The following is a 15,131-nucleotide window of genomic DNA, read 5'->3' as shown; positions in this document are numbered from 1 at the left end:
GTAGATTCTTTCCCTGTGTTTCTAAGGTCAGAAAGTCGGTGCCATTAGGGGGGTGACGCACCCAACCCCCTCCTATTATAGTCAGAACGCTCAGGTTAGGGAGAAAACATGGTAGCTCTGCAGTATCCCCTGGAATAACTACGATTTCCTCAGTGGACATAAGAGGACCTGAAAAGTACAGCAGAATGACCAACATGGTCACCTAGTTCAAAACAAAAGCTTTTAAAATATTAAATTGTTATATTATGTCATTATATCACATGATGTTATTGTTGTCATCAGTTATAATGGAATTAATACTGGAAACACTTTTTTAACTTCTTTAACAACAAGAAGAATCCACATAGTAAAAGCAAAGCATTAGTAGTATTACTGTGGAAACAAACCAACAACAGTGATGTCCAATCCTATATTTAACTCCACCCCCTGTTCATCTTTGACCTGACAGACCCAGTGGCCAGCATCAGCCAAGCTCACAGATTTCAGCGTCACAGTCTTGCCATGGTATCCAAAAGGTTTAAGATCCGGAGGCCTCATCCACTGAACTTCTACTGTTGAGTCTTCAGGGATGTCACATGTCAGAGTTACCTCAGTGGAATCGAGTACTACATCAGCAGGGCTAGCAATGACTAGTGAGCATAGATAGATAAAGAGAAAGAGAGTAAACAAGTGATAACAAAATGTAGCTTTTTATGTTTTCTATCAGGATGAAAATTAAACTACAGGCTTTGGCACTCGACTGAGACAAAAAAAAATTTAAAGAAGGAAAATGTATTTGCAAAATAACTAGAACAACTTTTCGAGTTTTTTGATGTTAGTGTAGCCTACCTTTGGTGAAGCTTTAGAACCACATTAGGACCACCCATTTTATACCGAAAGGGGGTAAATGCTGGCTAAGTAAATAGATAATTTCCTGGACCTTGGAATGCATATTCATAGGACACACTTTGCATGTGTACATTGAGTGCCTAGAAGAGCAGGTTTAACCTAAATACTGATTTGATTTCCCTGTGGTTATAGGGGGCATCTTTACCATACTCAATGCAGTTATTTGGTAAAACATATTCTGTATGTTTCAAACTGTAACACTTCTCTCAAACTGCTCCCATCACTTCCTTCTATTTCATTTTTTAATCCTATCAAATGTCTTTTTGCTCTCACCTGACACAACATGCAGTTTATGTTGCCATGTGTTTTTTGTCCCTATTTTGTTTTGTCCAGTACAGCTGTAGAGACCAGAATCCTTAGTGCCCAGTAAATTAATCACCAGCTTGGTTCCAGTTATCTTTGCTTTCCCAGCAACACTAGATGCCCCTTAAAAATTGAGAACATTCAGATCACACAACTACCTGCACCTTAAAAACTTAAACAAAAAAGTTAGCACAATGTTCAAGTTCCAAAGGCATCAGGACTTAACGATCATGTTAGATACCTTTCATCATTCTCCCACTTTTTCCATTAATACGTAAAATGAGTTCGTCACTGTGCTTCCACTCCAAATCACTGTTCTGGGCTGCATCACCACAGTTCATGACCACATCCTGTCCACTTTTCCTGTAGAACATTTCAGCTCCTCCTTTGGGTACACAAAGAGCTAAGAGCGAAATAGACAAGTCGGCATCTAGGCCACATCCATGCGTGCGGAAAAACAGCTTTGAAATGAATTGCATTGCGGGCTTTTTTCCCCTTCCTTTAAAAAAAAATGGTTTTAAACTTTAAATTTAAAATATGACAAAACGATGCGTGGTGGGCTTCAATACAAATAAGATTTAAAATACATAATTAAGGCTTTTCGTAATTTCAAGATGCAAAACAAAGCCGAAAAGACATTATGGCTGGCTTAAGCTATTAATAGACATGAGGGCTAAGGTTACCTAGCCACACTTTACGGGCTCCTGATATTATCCAGATACATTAGTTTTTAACTAGTCTGTATGTACTAGCTAGCTACCAGCCAAAGTGGGCTACTTGATATTAATGTTTGCAGAGACTAAATGGCGTATCCTTACCCACCAGTCCCCTTTATTAATGCATTGTTGAAATGTGGAGAACACTGAAATCAGGGTTTGACACTGGCATGTAAGCCCCTCTGGATACCGTTGATTCATACAGAACAAGGGGGATACTGATAATTGTGGAGCTAATAATATACAGTATAGCCCAAAGGTAGGCTATATAGACTTGACCGTTTGATCACAATGTTAGCTGTCGTTAGCTATCGAGATAACAAATATTGACTCCCTGGTGATTCGTTCAGTTGAAGTGAAATTAAGTGACAAAGGGCACTCTGCGGGCGTATATTTACCATACTGACTTTGGGGTTGAAAGGGACACTGAGGAAGTCCAGCCAGATTTAGTTTTTCTATATGTCAGGGCCTTTCTTCGGGCGGATCGTTCTGAACTAGGCTGTATTGACGCTTGTAAAAGCTGTTTCAAGACACGATATCCTGCAATTCATATGTGCCACTATTTTAAATATATATACTTTTAATGTATTTAACAGGTCGCTAAAAACATGAAAAACGTTTGGATTATTATTATTATAATAAACAACGATAATAACAACGACAATAATAATCCTATTATGTATAGTGGTCTATATGTAATCACATTACTTTGATGAAGTGATTGAAGAGATGTATCCACAAACAGGCTTTTTTCACTCACCCAAAATAATGCATAGATAGATTTCTGAAGTAGACATTTTTTGCCATTCAGGTTTTTTCCAACACCTGAGATCATAAAAATTATATTGACTAATATTGTATTCATTATCGTCATATATGATGTGAAATTTTGCAGCTCTGAGAATAGTTGTCAATCACAATAGCTAACTGGCTACAGCAAAATAAATCCGTGATTTTTCACAATTTATTTTTAATGTTTAAGCATTTTTTACTTCCTCTTGCTACTTCCTACACTACAATTTATACTACCTTCTAATGCAGTATCTATAATGCACAGTAGCAACTTAAAGAATTTCCAGTGTCATTTACAACTTTATAATAAATTGATCAAATCTTCAATTACCAATTTTCAAATCCTGAGAGATAGATAGATAGATAGATAGATAGATAGATAGATAGATAGATAGATAGATAGATAGATAGATAGATAGATAGATAGATAGATAGTACTTACATAAGAGTGCAGTTCAAGATTTTGTGCGCACACATCCTTCAGTATGGAAATATAGCGCGTGATCTTTCATAACGCAGGTGCGGTCTTTTGCAAAGATGAAGAGGATGAAATGGAGCACAAGGTCGAGAAAACGGAAGACAGCAAAATGACACGCAAATCTGCAACGTAGTGAGCTGTTGGACAATAACGCTTCTTTTAAAAATACAGTTAGCGACGGATATTTTCCTAAATAACGCCGTGGACATTTATTTGTTTTAAAAGACTTGCATGGCACCAGATAAAGTAATTCAAATGTTACTTATCCAAGACCACAGACATGTCCAAGGCATCGTTCTCACCAAGTTGAACCCTCAGCGATTTTATGTATTCATTTGGTTAGCTTTGCCACCAAGTATTCGAATGCCACGTTCATTTGAACAGACAATACCATGAGTCCCTTGCGACCGCAAGCTTAGTAATCAAGATATTTTACTAACTGAATGTCAGACCACTTTGTGTGTTCAAAGATAATAATACCATAAGTAAAATTTTTGATTTGTTTTTTTAAGAGATAACTGCAGAAGCAGACAATCTAGAGTGCTAGATTTTTTTAATGACTTACAGCTTCAGAACTGAGGTGCAAACTTCTTTCCAAGGTTACCTGCTCCCCTCAAATGCATTCATCCTCTTTTAACAGCATTTGGACCGAGTTGTGCCATATCTCCATGGACAGCATTATCTTGAGCTACATCGAAACCTCCCACACATCACGACCATTCAACATTCCTTTGAATTTTAGATCAGATCAGCTCAATTCCATCTTGATAAATCACTACATTTAATACAACCCATTGTACTTCCTGCTCAAAGTCCTTTCACTGACGTATGCCTCACATTTCAAAGAGTTTGTTAAAAGCATATACAACATGTTTAGAGCTAAAGTTTATACACAGAAGCAAAAAGTAGATGTTTATTTAAAAAATTAAAAATAAAGAAAACATGAGTAAGAATATGGCATGTTTATGAACACACTATACATGTTTCCATTTAATGAAACCAATGGACTTGAGGTTAAAGAGATGCATTTTTTTATTTTTAAGCAGAAAGAACAAAATTAATTTCCCCCAAAAAGGAGAAAAACCCCTCTGCTATGACCCTTGCAATACCTGACAAGAATAGCCAGGCTTGTGACACTTTGTTTTCATCTCGCTCTCCTTCCAATATACAATGTTTGTTTATTTTTATGACATAGTAATATGGATCGTCAAACATTTGCAGAAACCTAGTTTTGGAACACATGGAGGAGCCAGAAATTAGAGCGTTGCTCTAGAAGCGATGCCCTCACAGTAAGCGCCACAAAACCAGGGGGAGGAGAGAAAGGCTCACGTGAGAGCCGGACCACCCACAAGCAGTTCAGTGGGGCTGTCCGCCATCGCTGGAGTACAGCAGATCCCACTCCCCCAACATAAGTCATTCTGCAATTCTCTCCTCTGACTGGCAGTGGGCATTATGCAAGGAAGAGGTTCCAAGACTCCTTAAACAAAATAAAAAACAAACATAAACCTTAAAAAAAAACAAAAAAAAAAAAACAACTCATGTGTCAGTTGAAAAGCTTGAGTATGCCCCCTCCCACGCACCCCTCAGCAGCTAAGACAGGTGTGTGTACTTGTGTGTGAGATGTTTTCTATTCTGCCACTCTTCTGTAGAAGTACAGGTATCCCAAGTCCTTGGGTGGTTTTTCAGAGGCACATACTTTCTGATCATTAAAGATTACCCACCTATGAAGAGAAACAGAAAAAAAATACATAAACCATCATATTATACTGCCCGAAAATAAACTTTGATCAATGCTCATGACCACAATGATGAATGATGAACTGAAGGAGATAAAGGGCCTTGACTCACTGTTGGTCCTTTTTGATGTGGCAGACATAGTGACCGCACATTGTGCTCGTGCCCATGTGACTGATGAAAGCAAACAGCTCATACTCTGCAGGACAGAGAACCAGAGGGTCAGTGGCAAGGCCAAGGACAAAGGCTCCTTTTTCAACTCCGTCTGCTAATGCTCACACACAATACGAATGACACACTCACTGCCTGGTCCGTCTCTGACACGTGGGCCAGGCGGAGGGTCTCGGCTTCCTTCGCTGCCTGCCTCTGAGCGCCCCCCTTCGGACACCTCCATAGATTCCAGGTCGTCCAGGTGAGAGAAGATCCAGTCCACTGCCCGCTCCAGAACATTACTCTGCACAGGAAGAAGTTCATTTCAAATGAAGAGAGGAATAGAGTGCACACAGTTTGGGCCAGAAGATGGAGCCAAGTGTTACAGAACAACCTAAGGCGGAAAAATGGATCAGGTCCTTCAACGATAGAGGTTCTGACTGCTAATACTTTGAACAGCAAGTCAATGTGTTATAATAGTTTTGAGCAGTTGCCCACCGTAGCTCTGAGAGCACGTGTAGCTTGATCTCGGCTGAATCCCATGGATACTATGGTTGCCAGATGCTCCTCAGGCACACTCTCTGTAGGTGTGGATCCAGGGGCTGAGCTAGAGCCGGGCAGCACCAGGGGGGCGGAGAAGTCTGTGGCCAATCGCAAGCACATCAGCAAAATCTGATAAGGTCACCCAACGCAGGGGTGAGGCTACATCAGCCACCACTCTATAGGGCGCGTGATTACCTGCATCGTCCATATGTCCCATCACCCAGTTCATGGCAGCATCTATGCCAGTGTTACCCGTGAAGTACACTGCCTTCCTGCAGGCCTCCAGGGGAAAGCCCATCTCACACAACTGAGACACAGTGGAGTCATCCAGCACCGGTGCTGAGAGACAGATGGAAAGATGTCTCTTAGAGCATCATTCATAGTCATGATTATACACACACACACATTTTTATATATATATATATATATATATATATATATATATATATATATTTATTTATATATATATATATATATATATTTTTTAACTCAAACTCCAGGCTTATTATTCAGCTATAAATATTATGTTACATTATTCACAAACAATTATGATGCGATATAGGTAACTACACTACATCTGATATGAAAAAATATGTAGTTAGTATGTAGTGATGAATGCAAGTCTGCAGAGAAACAGAAAGTGTTGTGATAGGTTTGTCAACACAGTGAAGCTTCCTGGCTGACGTATGTACCATCCAAAGGCTGTAGAATGAACTAGAGCCAGAGACACAACACAGGTGCCCCCCAGTGTCCAGTACAGACACTGACAGAAGTCGGCGCAACTGCCTGTCAAGCCTTGACTAAATAGGACTTGGTGGGTCATCAATGACATTGCAATTAGGCCAAGACTATGTGTAATTGATGCCCAGGAAACCAGTCACATATTGATTACAGAAAGAAATGAGTGACTTTGCAAGCTAACGTGCAACTTTTGAATAGACATCAATTTTGTCAGAACTAGACAATGTGATTCACTGGTGAGAATATCAGAAGAAAATGATTTTGTTCCATTCAGTCTGCATTAATTCAACCATTAACATGGAAATTGGGAAGCATACAACAAGTAACAGAGTAAAGAATACAAAGCAAAAAGTGATGGACAGGTGGATGGCTGGATAAGGAAGGCAGAGAAAGACACATAGACTGACACAGCAGTGGGGAGTAGAGAGAGTCGTCTTCCTCGGTGCCGTGGGAACCCAGGATACCTTTGACCTCCACGTCAGGGGTCATGAGAGGGGGTGGGGCCACCTCTGGTAGAAGCTCCTCCCCTGGCTGCTGTCCAGTCCCCCGGAGTGCACTCAGATCCAGTGTATCGGGAACATCAATGCTGACGTCTAATTGATAATTACAGTTAGTAATCAACAACTAGTAAAAACACTGACTCCTGAATATACTTTCGTGTTTCCTTTGGACATTTACAAAGGCTGAAAAATATTCACTGCATTCAAATCAGTAAAAAGTTATTTTAAATTCATAATGTCAGCATTATTTTGAAATACAAGATGCAAAATTTAAAATGCAGAGCAGAATTAATAAATGTTTACCTAGTTTTTTAGGGACCCAGTCAAGACCAAAAGTAAATTTCTTAATTTGGATTACAAGATAGTCAGGGAACGAAGCAAAGCGTGTGGTCCTGAGACAAAGAGAAAAATTCAAGAAGAGTGTAGGTTACTGTTCTTTATCCACCCGATATGTGAACATCAGGCCAGCAAAATCTCTCACGGTCTCCAGATATCTTAGCTTCAGGTAATCATAAAGTCAGCTTGGAGGTGTAAAGGCTGGTTTACTTGGTGGCAGTAGTCTTGCCCTGCACTGCAGAGCTCCAGAAGTCTGTGAGGGTCTCTGGTTCACTGAGAGCATCCAAGCAGGCGGAGAATGGGATCTGAGCTCGGGGAGCAGCAGGGGGAGGGGTTCCAGTTGACTCCGCCTCCTCACGCAGACGCTCTGCCTCCTGCAACTCCTCTGATGGAGAAAGAACAGAGGGGAAAGGATGAGTTCGCAGGGACAAACTTAAGAATTAGGCACCAGTAAAGTGCCAACATGTCATCTGTGAGATTCCCAGAAGGTATTCTTTAATATAGTGCGTCTGAGATACTGAAGTTTATACTGGAAAAAAGCCAAGTGGGGCAAAAGTAGAGAATGTCATCTCTTTTAGAAAGTCTACATCAAGCCATCGAGTCTAAGGACTGCATTTTTCACTGCATTCAATTTGTCCATCCTCAACTGCACCATTCCTGAAATACTGCTTTGTACATATTGTATAGTAATAATCTAAATAGGTTAACAGAAGGCAGCTACTTCAAATACTGAAGAAACATGATAAATAACAAACCACAACCATAATCTGAGCATCATGTAGTTTTGCCTCAAATGTGTCTTTAAACTTAACTGCACAATTAGATGATAAAAATAACACCCCGAACCTTCGAAACACATGTACATTTCTTAAGCACATAAGCACTTTCTTTAAACTATCCTTTGCAGACTATAGCTCCCAGGAGCCTGTTACCTGCGTTAGTTGCCTGGTCCATGAGAACAGGTAGCTGAACTATGTAGTCCACGCGTTGGGTATATTTGGCCTTCTGAGATTGCTGGCACACGATTCTTTCCTCCACCAGGAACCGGAATGCTTCAGAAGGGTTGGGACCAGACCGGCAATTACGCTATAGGAGGGCGCGAGAGAGAGCAAGTAAATTAGCAAGCACCTAAGAAAGGGGGAAAATATTTATTATAAAGGATTCCATTACCTCCACCATGTTGATAAAGTGAAGAAGGAACTCTTGGGCATCTTGTTGCCGATTGGTGGAAAATTCAGGATGGCCCCGGCCAACAAGGGCTTTGAACATGCGTGGTGCTATGCCAACCTGGTCCCCCTGCAAGTAAACCATTAGAAACAATTAATCAACAGGAAACATGGCGAAACAAGGGTTCTTGTCATAACGCAGTAGCAACACATCTCTGCAAATTAAATTCCTTATAGTTAAAAGAATTTTGTTAAAAACACTGCAGGATGTGCAAACAAACAGTCACGTCCTACCCTGGGTTCAGAGGGTGCACTGAGGTCATCTGCTGGGTCAGGTGCAGGCTTTGAGTATTCTCCCGAGAGTAATCCATGACCCAGCTTGGCTCTGTCAAAGAAAAAGCAGGAAAGAGAAACACTCAGAGAAAAGGGTTTCCCCCCTCCACCCACACATTTAAAAAATAATAATTAGCCTCATTGCCTTTAGAGCATAAGTCCTAACAAGCAATTAGCACATTCAGTAGTTTTTAAACACAGTCCAAGCAGACAAATATTTTGCCTTCTGTTCACTTTCCTGGCATCTTAGCTAGTGCTGTTTAAACTGTCAGTGCTATCCACCGCCCTCTGCTGGGGAATAAAAGTGTAACCGTAATCTCTCAAATCAATCAGTTTGTTTTCTTTTATAGTTAAACATGTTATTCCACACTGGAATATAGAAAGGCTACAGCAGCTGGGTAATTATGATCCCACACATGCAGATACATAGAGTCCAAATAGATGATACTCACACTTGCGTTTTGAAGTCCTGGGTAGGATCACTGGGAGCTTCATCAAGAATCTTGTCAATATTGGAAACATATCTATTCAGATAAACAGGACAGAAATATTCAGAAGCCCAGTCTACCTTGAAGACTCCAAATTTTGCTTTACATATAACATCCAAAGGCATATATACTTTGCAACAAACAGGCAAATTGAAAACATTTCATTAGCCATAACGCCACATGGCAGATTGGGTTTAAAATTCTCACATACAACCCTATGACAGACATTCGTTTAGTGAATTCTGCCTTGCCCCATTCTGGTATGAATGAAATTTAAACCATGAGATAATCAGTTTGGCTTGACTTCTCCACCATTTGCTGTCTGGGTGTGTTTGGGAGCAGGCCAGCTGCCAGTGTGGATGTCCCATAAAAATCCCAATGACATCGGCCAAACACAGTACACAAAAATACAACGGATCAGATCTCGGCCAGAGGGGATTAAAGGAAAAAGGTGCATGCTTGGGATTGCTTTATATGCTGGATTGAGTTATATGCGGCTGTAACAGTGAAATTCACACTCAGACTCACGTGCACAGACAAACACACCTCCACCTCACAGTCGCATGCATGCGCATACACACACCCACACCCCACATACGTGTGTTACCACACCCCACAAGCGTGCATCCACAAACACAGCCCCCCATACAAACATATACACGCACCCTACAAGGGCGTACACACGCAGAGATAGACACTGACCTTTCCTGGAAGTCCGGGACGGTGAAGAGCACTTGCATGACTGAGTTGAGGTAGCAGCTGTTACCCAGGTTCTTCATGCCTGTAAGGCCCGGGCCCCACAGGGGCCTCAGAGTGGTGCCCGACTCCTGGATTACTTCCCACTCACCCACGCGCTGGTTCACCGCTATCTCCAACTCTGTCATGGTGCGCTCAGTCTGCCATGGACAAAGCACCACAAAGAAATCAGCAAGAGCAATGAAACCAAATTTCTCTACAAACTGTGCTCAAAACAAGTCATCGGTTCAGTGTCACAGGATATGCCCTCCACTAACGACAGAACCGCAAAACAGAATATTTGGCCCTGGAGTGCTCTCACCTTCTCCATGGTCATCATGTCAATGCCAAAGTGGGAGAGATGCTCTGCCAGCTTTGAGTCCAATACCATGTCATCTTCGTCATATGAATAGACATCTGGAAGACATTTTTTTAAAATCACCCTTAAATTCCCACCAAAATATAATGCAGGATAAATTCTGTTATGGCACATTTATGGGAAAGGCATTTGGCCTTTCATAAAGGTTTCAAAAATTACTCAGTTCAGTATTGATTTAAAGCTAAATATTAAACATACCATTTCTAATTTGAATGGCACATTCTTTGATTCAAATGTGCTTACAAACGATGCCACAAGATGTCAACAAGATTATGAATTCAGTGCAAAATACAAAGCTTGAACTGTCTAGGTGTTAATGTGCTTATTTTGAAATTTTACCATATTTAACAACTACCCTTAGACATTAACGCACAGTCTGTGCTACAATACACCCATCCACAATTCAAACAGCTAATCTTTACAAATAAAAAAAATGGTTCAATGATGTAGAGCTACTCATAAGATATTCACTAGATGGAATACAGTTATGACAAACCTAAGCAGAAGAGTACAATTAAAAGTAACTTAAGAAGCATTCACTCACTCAGATTTCAGACGCGCTACAGTGGTTCTTACCAGCTCCGTCAGGGGTAATGGTGCCTAGTTTGACGGCCAGTGGATAGCCAGTCTGCTGGAAGTGCTGAAGGGCATGGTTATTGCCCCCAGAGCCATCAAAATAGCGTCGCCCACATAGGACCTTGCCATCAGTCAAATTCATCCACAGGTTCTCCTGCAGTTCGCAGACCTCACACTTCCACCCACTGACCAGAGGGCAGGGAGTAGGAAGAGAACAGGAGGGGAAGAGTAACACACAGTCAGAGCAGTTATACCGTCCCAAACTAATGAATGGATAGACATTTTGGCATAAGCAGCTGAAATTGGTTTCTGAGTATGTGTGAGTATGCATTTTCTTTTAAAGGTTTAAAATGTTTTAGATGTCTAAAATGTTTAAGTTGCCAGACTTGTGCTTAAAAATAAACATGGTTGAGTGTGATTGTGTACCTGGGGGGGATTTTGACTCCGTTGTCAAGCTGTTTGAGGTCAGGTGCATGTTTGGACTCCTGTCTCACTTCTCCGTCCCACTGCTGCACCTGTAGTGTCTGTGACACTGAGTCTGCAGCCAACAGCCCTGTCATTGAGAGCGACACCTGTGTACATATGCAAACACACAAACACCCACACAATGTATGGCACTGTTACAAGTGCTTATCTGCGCAGAGTACTACTCCTACTACTATTTCAAATTTTCTAAATCCATTTAAAGAATCACTTTATATTATGTTGATACATATCATAATTACTGCCTATATTTAAGTAAAACTACAATGTAATTAAGTTAGAATTAATATTCTGAATTAAGAGCTATTAACATTATACGTATAATCATAAACCCCAGTATTATGTAGTCTTTTACTACACATTTCTAAAGGTATAACACTGTAAGCAAAGTCAGACGCTTGCGGATAAAGGGCAGGAGTTTTATTGCAATCCGTATCCGTGAGAGTTAAACTAGCCAGGGTCAGAACCAGAGAGATGCAGTCACGGGTAATCACAATCATAGAGAAAAACAGTCAGAGTAAACAAAAACATAGAGCAAAACACAGGCAGACAAATCCAACAAGGGGTTTGGCAAAAATCGAAATTGAGAGTAATGGGAAAACTAGGTAAAAAAGGAGAGATCAAAAACAGGAACAGACTACTTTGCATGCACAGCTAAACTGGAGGCAATACTTCGCAACAACAAACAGTCTTAGAATGGCTTATGTACATGAAACACAGGTGAACTCGATATGCAGGTGATGAGGATCTGGTGAACTGTTGATGATTGGATGAGTCGCTCTCCTGGAGACTAACTGCATGATGGGTATTGTAAATTATTTAGGTGTCGGGCAGCATGACAAAAGGGACATACGCGACACATAAAATACATCTGTAAGATACAAGTAACATCTGTAAGGTACAATCTTACTCGTTCTCTCACGACATCAGGCATAGTGGCCAGGTCCTCTGATGTCACTTCCTGTCTGTCTGGGAAAAGGACAACCTTGACTTCTTCCTCATATTGCTCCTGCTCAACATCAAATCCACCCTCGATCCCTGAGTGTCAACAGAATCCAGGAAGTAAACATACTGCTGTTTCAAAAATATTTCATCAATTTTACACCATTCAAAATACTGAAAACTGCATTAAAATGGTGTCTGATTTTTCACAAAGTTTAAGGTAAAAGCATAAGCAACTTAATTCATTATGTTTTATCAGCTTGCCACCCAGTGTTAACCAGAGGTATCAAAGTTCCCCTTCTAAGCCTTGGTTCCTCTCAAAGGTTCTTCATCTTGCTCTCAATGAGTTTTTTCTTGTCACTATTGCTGTGACTATCATTAGGGTCCAGGTCCCAAATTCTATGTACATGTGATTTCTGTAAAGATACTTTTTTCAACGCATCACAAAGCACTATACAAATAAATCTGAATTATCGAGACTGCAAAGATAGAACAAACACTCCAATAGTTAACTCAGCAAGTAAGACTACCTAATTTTAAAATCTCATCTTTTTTGCTAGGCTTACTCAGATTGTGTCATCTGACAGTAATTTACAGATTAAATTACATTTCGGCCAAACCATGTATGCAATTCCCTCACAATAGCTGCATGTGTTTACTTTCCCTCTTAAAAGACAGTACACTAGAGAAAGTAAACACGCAAAGTATACAAATGCTATAGGTTGCAAGCAATACAACATGGCTACGACCACAATTCAAACCTTGCAACAGATGTCAGACTGCTAATTTACAGAGAAATTAATATTGTGCCCATTTCTTCAGCTCTTTTGTTTGATAATCCAATTGTACCTAATGGCATGTAGACTTCTATCTCCAATTAACAGAAAATAGAAAATCAGAAGCAGTTATTTTACTATCATGCAAATTACACTGTCAAGATAATCGCTAATTGTAAAACACTTCAAGATACTACATAACGATTTATTATTATTTAAAAGACAATTATGTAACACACACAGACTTGGTCTTACCTATGGCCAATCGAGTGGGCTTCTTCTTGGGTGGATCACCAGACCCAGAACTGTTGTCATCCTCTTTCTGAAACAGTTATGTTGTCATATATGTGTATTCACATCAACAGTATTTCAAAAAGACAAAAAGAGAACATCAACCTTTATGTAAATACAGATGTAATCTCTAAAACAGGATTAATCATTGAATGGCATATGTTCATGAGTCCTCTCAAAACAGTAAAAAATGTGAATTAGGTATATACTGAATATTTCCATGTATGACAGTTTTTGATCCTTAGTAAAGACTGGCACCACAAGAGTAAACTTCACTGGCACCACATAGGTGGTTAGGCCTGAAGAGAGGGTGCCACCTTACTGATCATAGTTGGGGGTTGTGCATAGTACAGAAATGTTACCTGAGACTTGCGTGTTCGGGTAATGTGCAAGTAGGCTCTCTGACCGGTTCGGGCGTGATGCCGCTCCACAAACTGACTTCCAAAACCAAGGAAACTGTTCATGCACACATACAAGCCACCCTCGCTCTCCTGAAACATCATACACAACCAGACGGAATAACATTCCGTGATTATTAGCCTCGCTTATAAAAGCGCGTCCTACAGGATATATGCATAAAACTAAGTAGCCAGCATGCATTAGCTGTAAAGCTAATTAATGTTAGCAACACTTTGCTCAGTCTGGCTCTAACAGAACATTACTCAGCGAACTAGCTGGCTACAAATTTAGCTTCTAGCTAGTTTAGTGTCGACGGTAATGCAGTAATGTTAGCTGATTAGCTAGTTAGCCAGCCAAGTTGCTTAGAGTATTGGGCTGGATATAATTATTCTTAAAGCAGCATTTTCCGACACAGATTCTTGTAGAGTAATATGCAATAAGATAGGTAGATAGTGCGGTTACATTCCTAACAAGTAGCGTTATGCATTCAAGCGAGGCAACTTGGGTTAATTTGGGAGAAATTGTCTCAAACTTCTGAATGATGCTAGCTAAGGTTAGCTGCCAAGATGGCTAACTTGCGAATCGGAGCATAATTACCAAAATGCAAAGACATGTCGAATACGGCTTTAACCAACCTCACCTGAATAAACAACCTTTTAAACACAGCTAACCTAGCTAGCTATAACCTGAACGTGCAGCTAAGAACTGTTATCTCGTGAACGTCGTTACCTAGCTACCATAGCCTAGCCTAGCCTAGCCTAGCTAGGATAGCAAGGTGTGAGGTGCCACAGAACTCACCGGGGAGGCAAATGACAAGGCGCATTCGTCTTTATGGACACGATCCCCGGGCCTTGGAACCCTAACTGTGGACAAAACAGACATCAAAATCTCGCTAACCTCTGCCATTTCTTCGCCAGTGGATAGATCTTTCTTACACACACGCGTCCGTCTTGCTTTTACTCCCTGACCACAATCCCCCAGCCCAAAATGCAGTCCGCTGTCAGTTTCGCTCGGCCCCTTTCTCTCTGCTTCCTTCAATGAACCGTTTTCAGTTTGCTCCGAGAACATTGGTCCAATACTCCAGCCGCCGCAAGGCCACGGAGGCGCTAGAGAGTCGCAAGATCAGAGAATCTCGATCGTAAAATATCACATATACGCGCATCGGGTTATCGTGGATACCTGGTATGACGGGCAATAAAACGTAATTATCGTAATATTTCAGACTGCGCATAATTTTACAGCGAGTATGATGTTTGGATCCATCATTATAATAACACGACACAAGAAATACAACTTTTAAAGTGTCATGGGCTCGGCTGTGTTCTCATAAGTTAGCATCATTTTTTTTTTTTAGCTGTTATTGCTTTAGTTCTATCCTGGCC

At 40.7% G+C, this 15,131-nt stretch overlaps 2 protein-coding genes across 9 annotated transcripts in view; both read right to left on the bottom strand.

Annotated features, from left to right (window-relative positions):
• The window catches only part of cd4-2.2 (CD4-2 molecule, tandem duplicate 2), a 9,181-nt gene extending 5,134 nt beyond the window's left edge, over positions 1 to 4,047 (bottom strand). For 2 of the 7 annotated variants that reach the window (XM_026999135.3, XM_026999136.3), the window contains exons 1-7: positions 3,743 to 4,047; positions 3,142 to 3,225; positions 2,668 to 2,732; positions 1,433 to 1,594; positions 1,162 to 1,314; positions 387 to 629; positions 1 to 168 (exon numbers count right to left, since the gene is read on the bottom strand). The exon at positions 1 to 168 is cut by the window's left edge and continues 83 nt beyond it. In XM_026999135.3, the coding sequence (XP_026854936.2) occupies positions 1 to 168; positions 387 to 629; positions 1,162 to 1,314; positions 1,433 to 1,594; positions 2,668 to 2,732; positions 3,142 to 3,176 (826 nt within the window). In that variant the 5' untranslated portion in view covers positions 3,177 to 3,225; positions 3,743 to 4,047. Of the gene's footprint in view, positions 169 to 386; positions 630 to 1,161; positions 1,315 to 1,432; positions 2,733 to 3,141; positions 3,699 to 3,742 lie in introns of those variants that run through there. The other 5 variants (XM_035530958.2, XM_081696177.1, XM_081696178.1 and 2 more) reach the window with 5 other exon arrangements.
• A 144-nt stretch (positions 4,048 to 4,191) lies between these two features.
• On the bottom strand, positions 4,192 to 14,812 carry usp5 (ubiquitin specific peptidase 5 (isopeptidase T)). 2 transcript variants are annotated; one of them, XM_026999113.3, is made up of 20 exons: positions 14,548 to 14,812; positions 13,713 to 13,841; positions 13,315 to 13,381; positions 12,252 to 12,379; positions 11,285 to 11,430; positions 10,859 to 11,043; positions 10,226 to 10,320; positions 9,871 to 10,064; positions 9,133 to 9,204; positions 8,642 to 8,732; positions 8,352 to 8,477; positions 8,114 to 8,267; positions 7,392 to 7,566; positions 7,149 to 7,237; positions 6,753 to 6,938; positions 5,800 to 5,943; positions 5,560 to 5,702; positions 5,215 to 5,365; positions 5,026 to 5,110; positions 4,192 to 4,898 (listed from the first exon to the last, which is right to left on the bottom strand). In XM_026999113.3, exons 1-20 carry the CDS (start codon positions 14,653 to 14,655, stop codon positions 4,805 to 4,807), a joined length of 2,562 nt encoding a protein of 853 aa, XP_026854914.3. In that variant the 5' UTR covers positions 14,656 to 14,812; the 3' UTR covers positions 4,192 to 4,804. The 2 variants fall into 2 exon arrangements, with proteins under 2 accessions (XP_026854914.3, XP_026854915.3); XM_026999114.3 differs by having other exon boundaries at positions 6,810 to 6,938.
• Positions 14,813 to 15,131: the final 319 nt, after the last annotated feature.

Source organism: Electrophorus electricus, chromosome 14 (assembly GCF_041902795.1).
Source record: "Electrophorus electricus isolate QZ-2024a chromosome 14, ASM4190279v1, whole genome shotgun sequence".
Lineage (NCBI taxonomy): Eukaryota > Metazoa > Chordata > Actinopteri > Gymnotiformes > Gymnotidae > Electrophorus > Electrophorus electricus.
This window is presented reverse-complemented; position numbering and strand designations above follow the sequence as displayed.

Bases quoted from the DNA above. Each gene is read 5' to 3' on its own strand.
- usp5 (XM_026999113.3), bottom strand. From the start codon at position 14,655: ATGGCAGAGGTTAGCGAGATTTTGATGTCTGTTTTGTCCACAGTTAGG. The intron at 11,431-12,251 runs GTAAGATTGTAC...ATATGTACACAG, and splicing joins CTGATGTCGTGAGAGAACGA to GTGTCGCTCTCAATGACAGG. The intron at 4,899-5,025 runs GTGAGTCAAGGC...TTCTCTTCATAG, and splicing joins CACATCAAAAAGGACCAACA to GTGGGTAATCTTTAATGATC.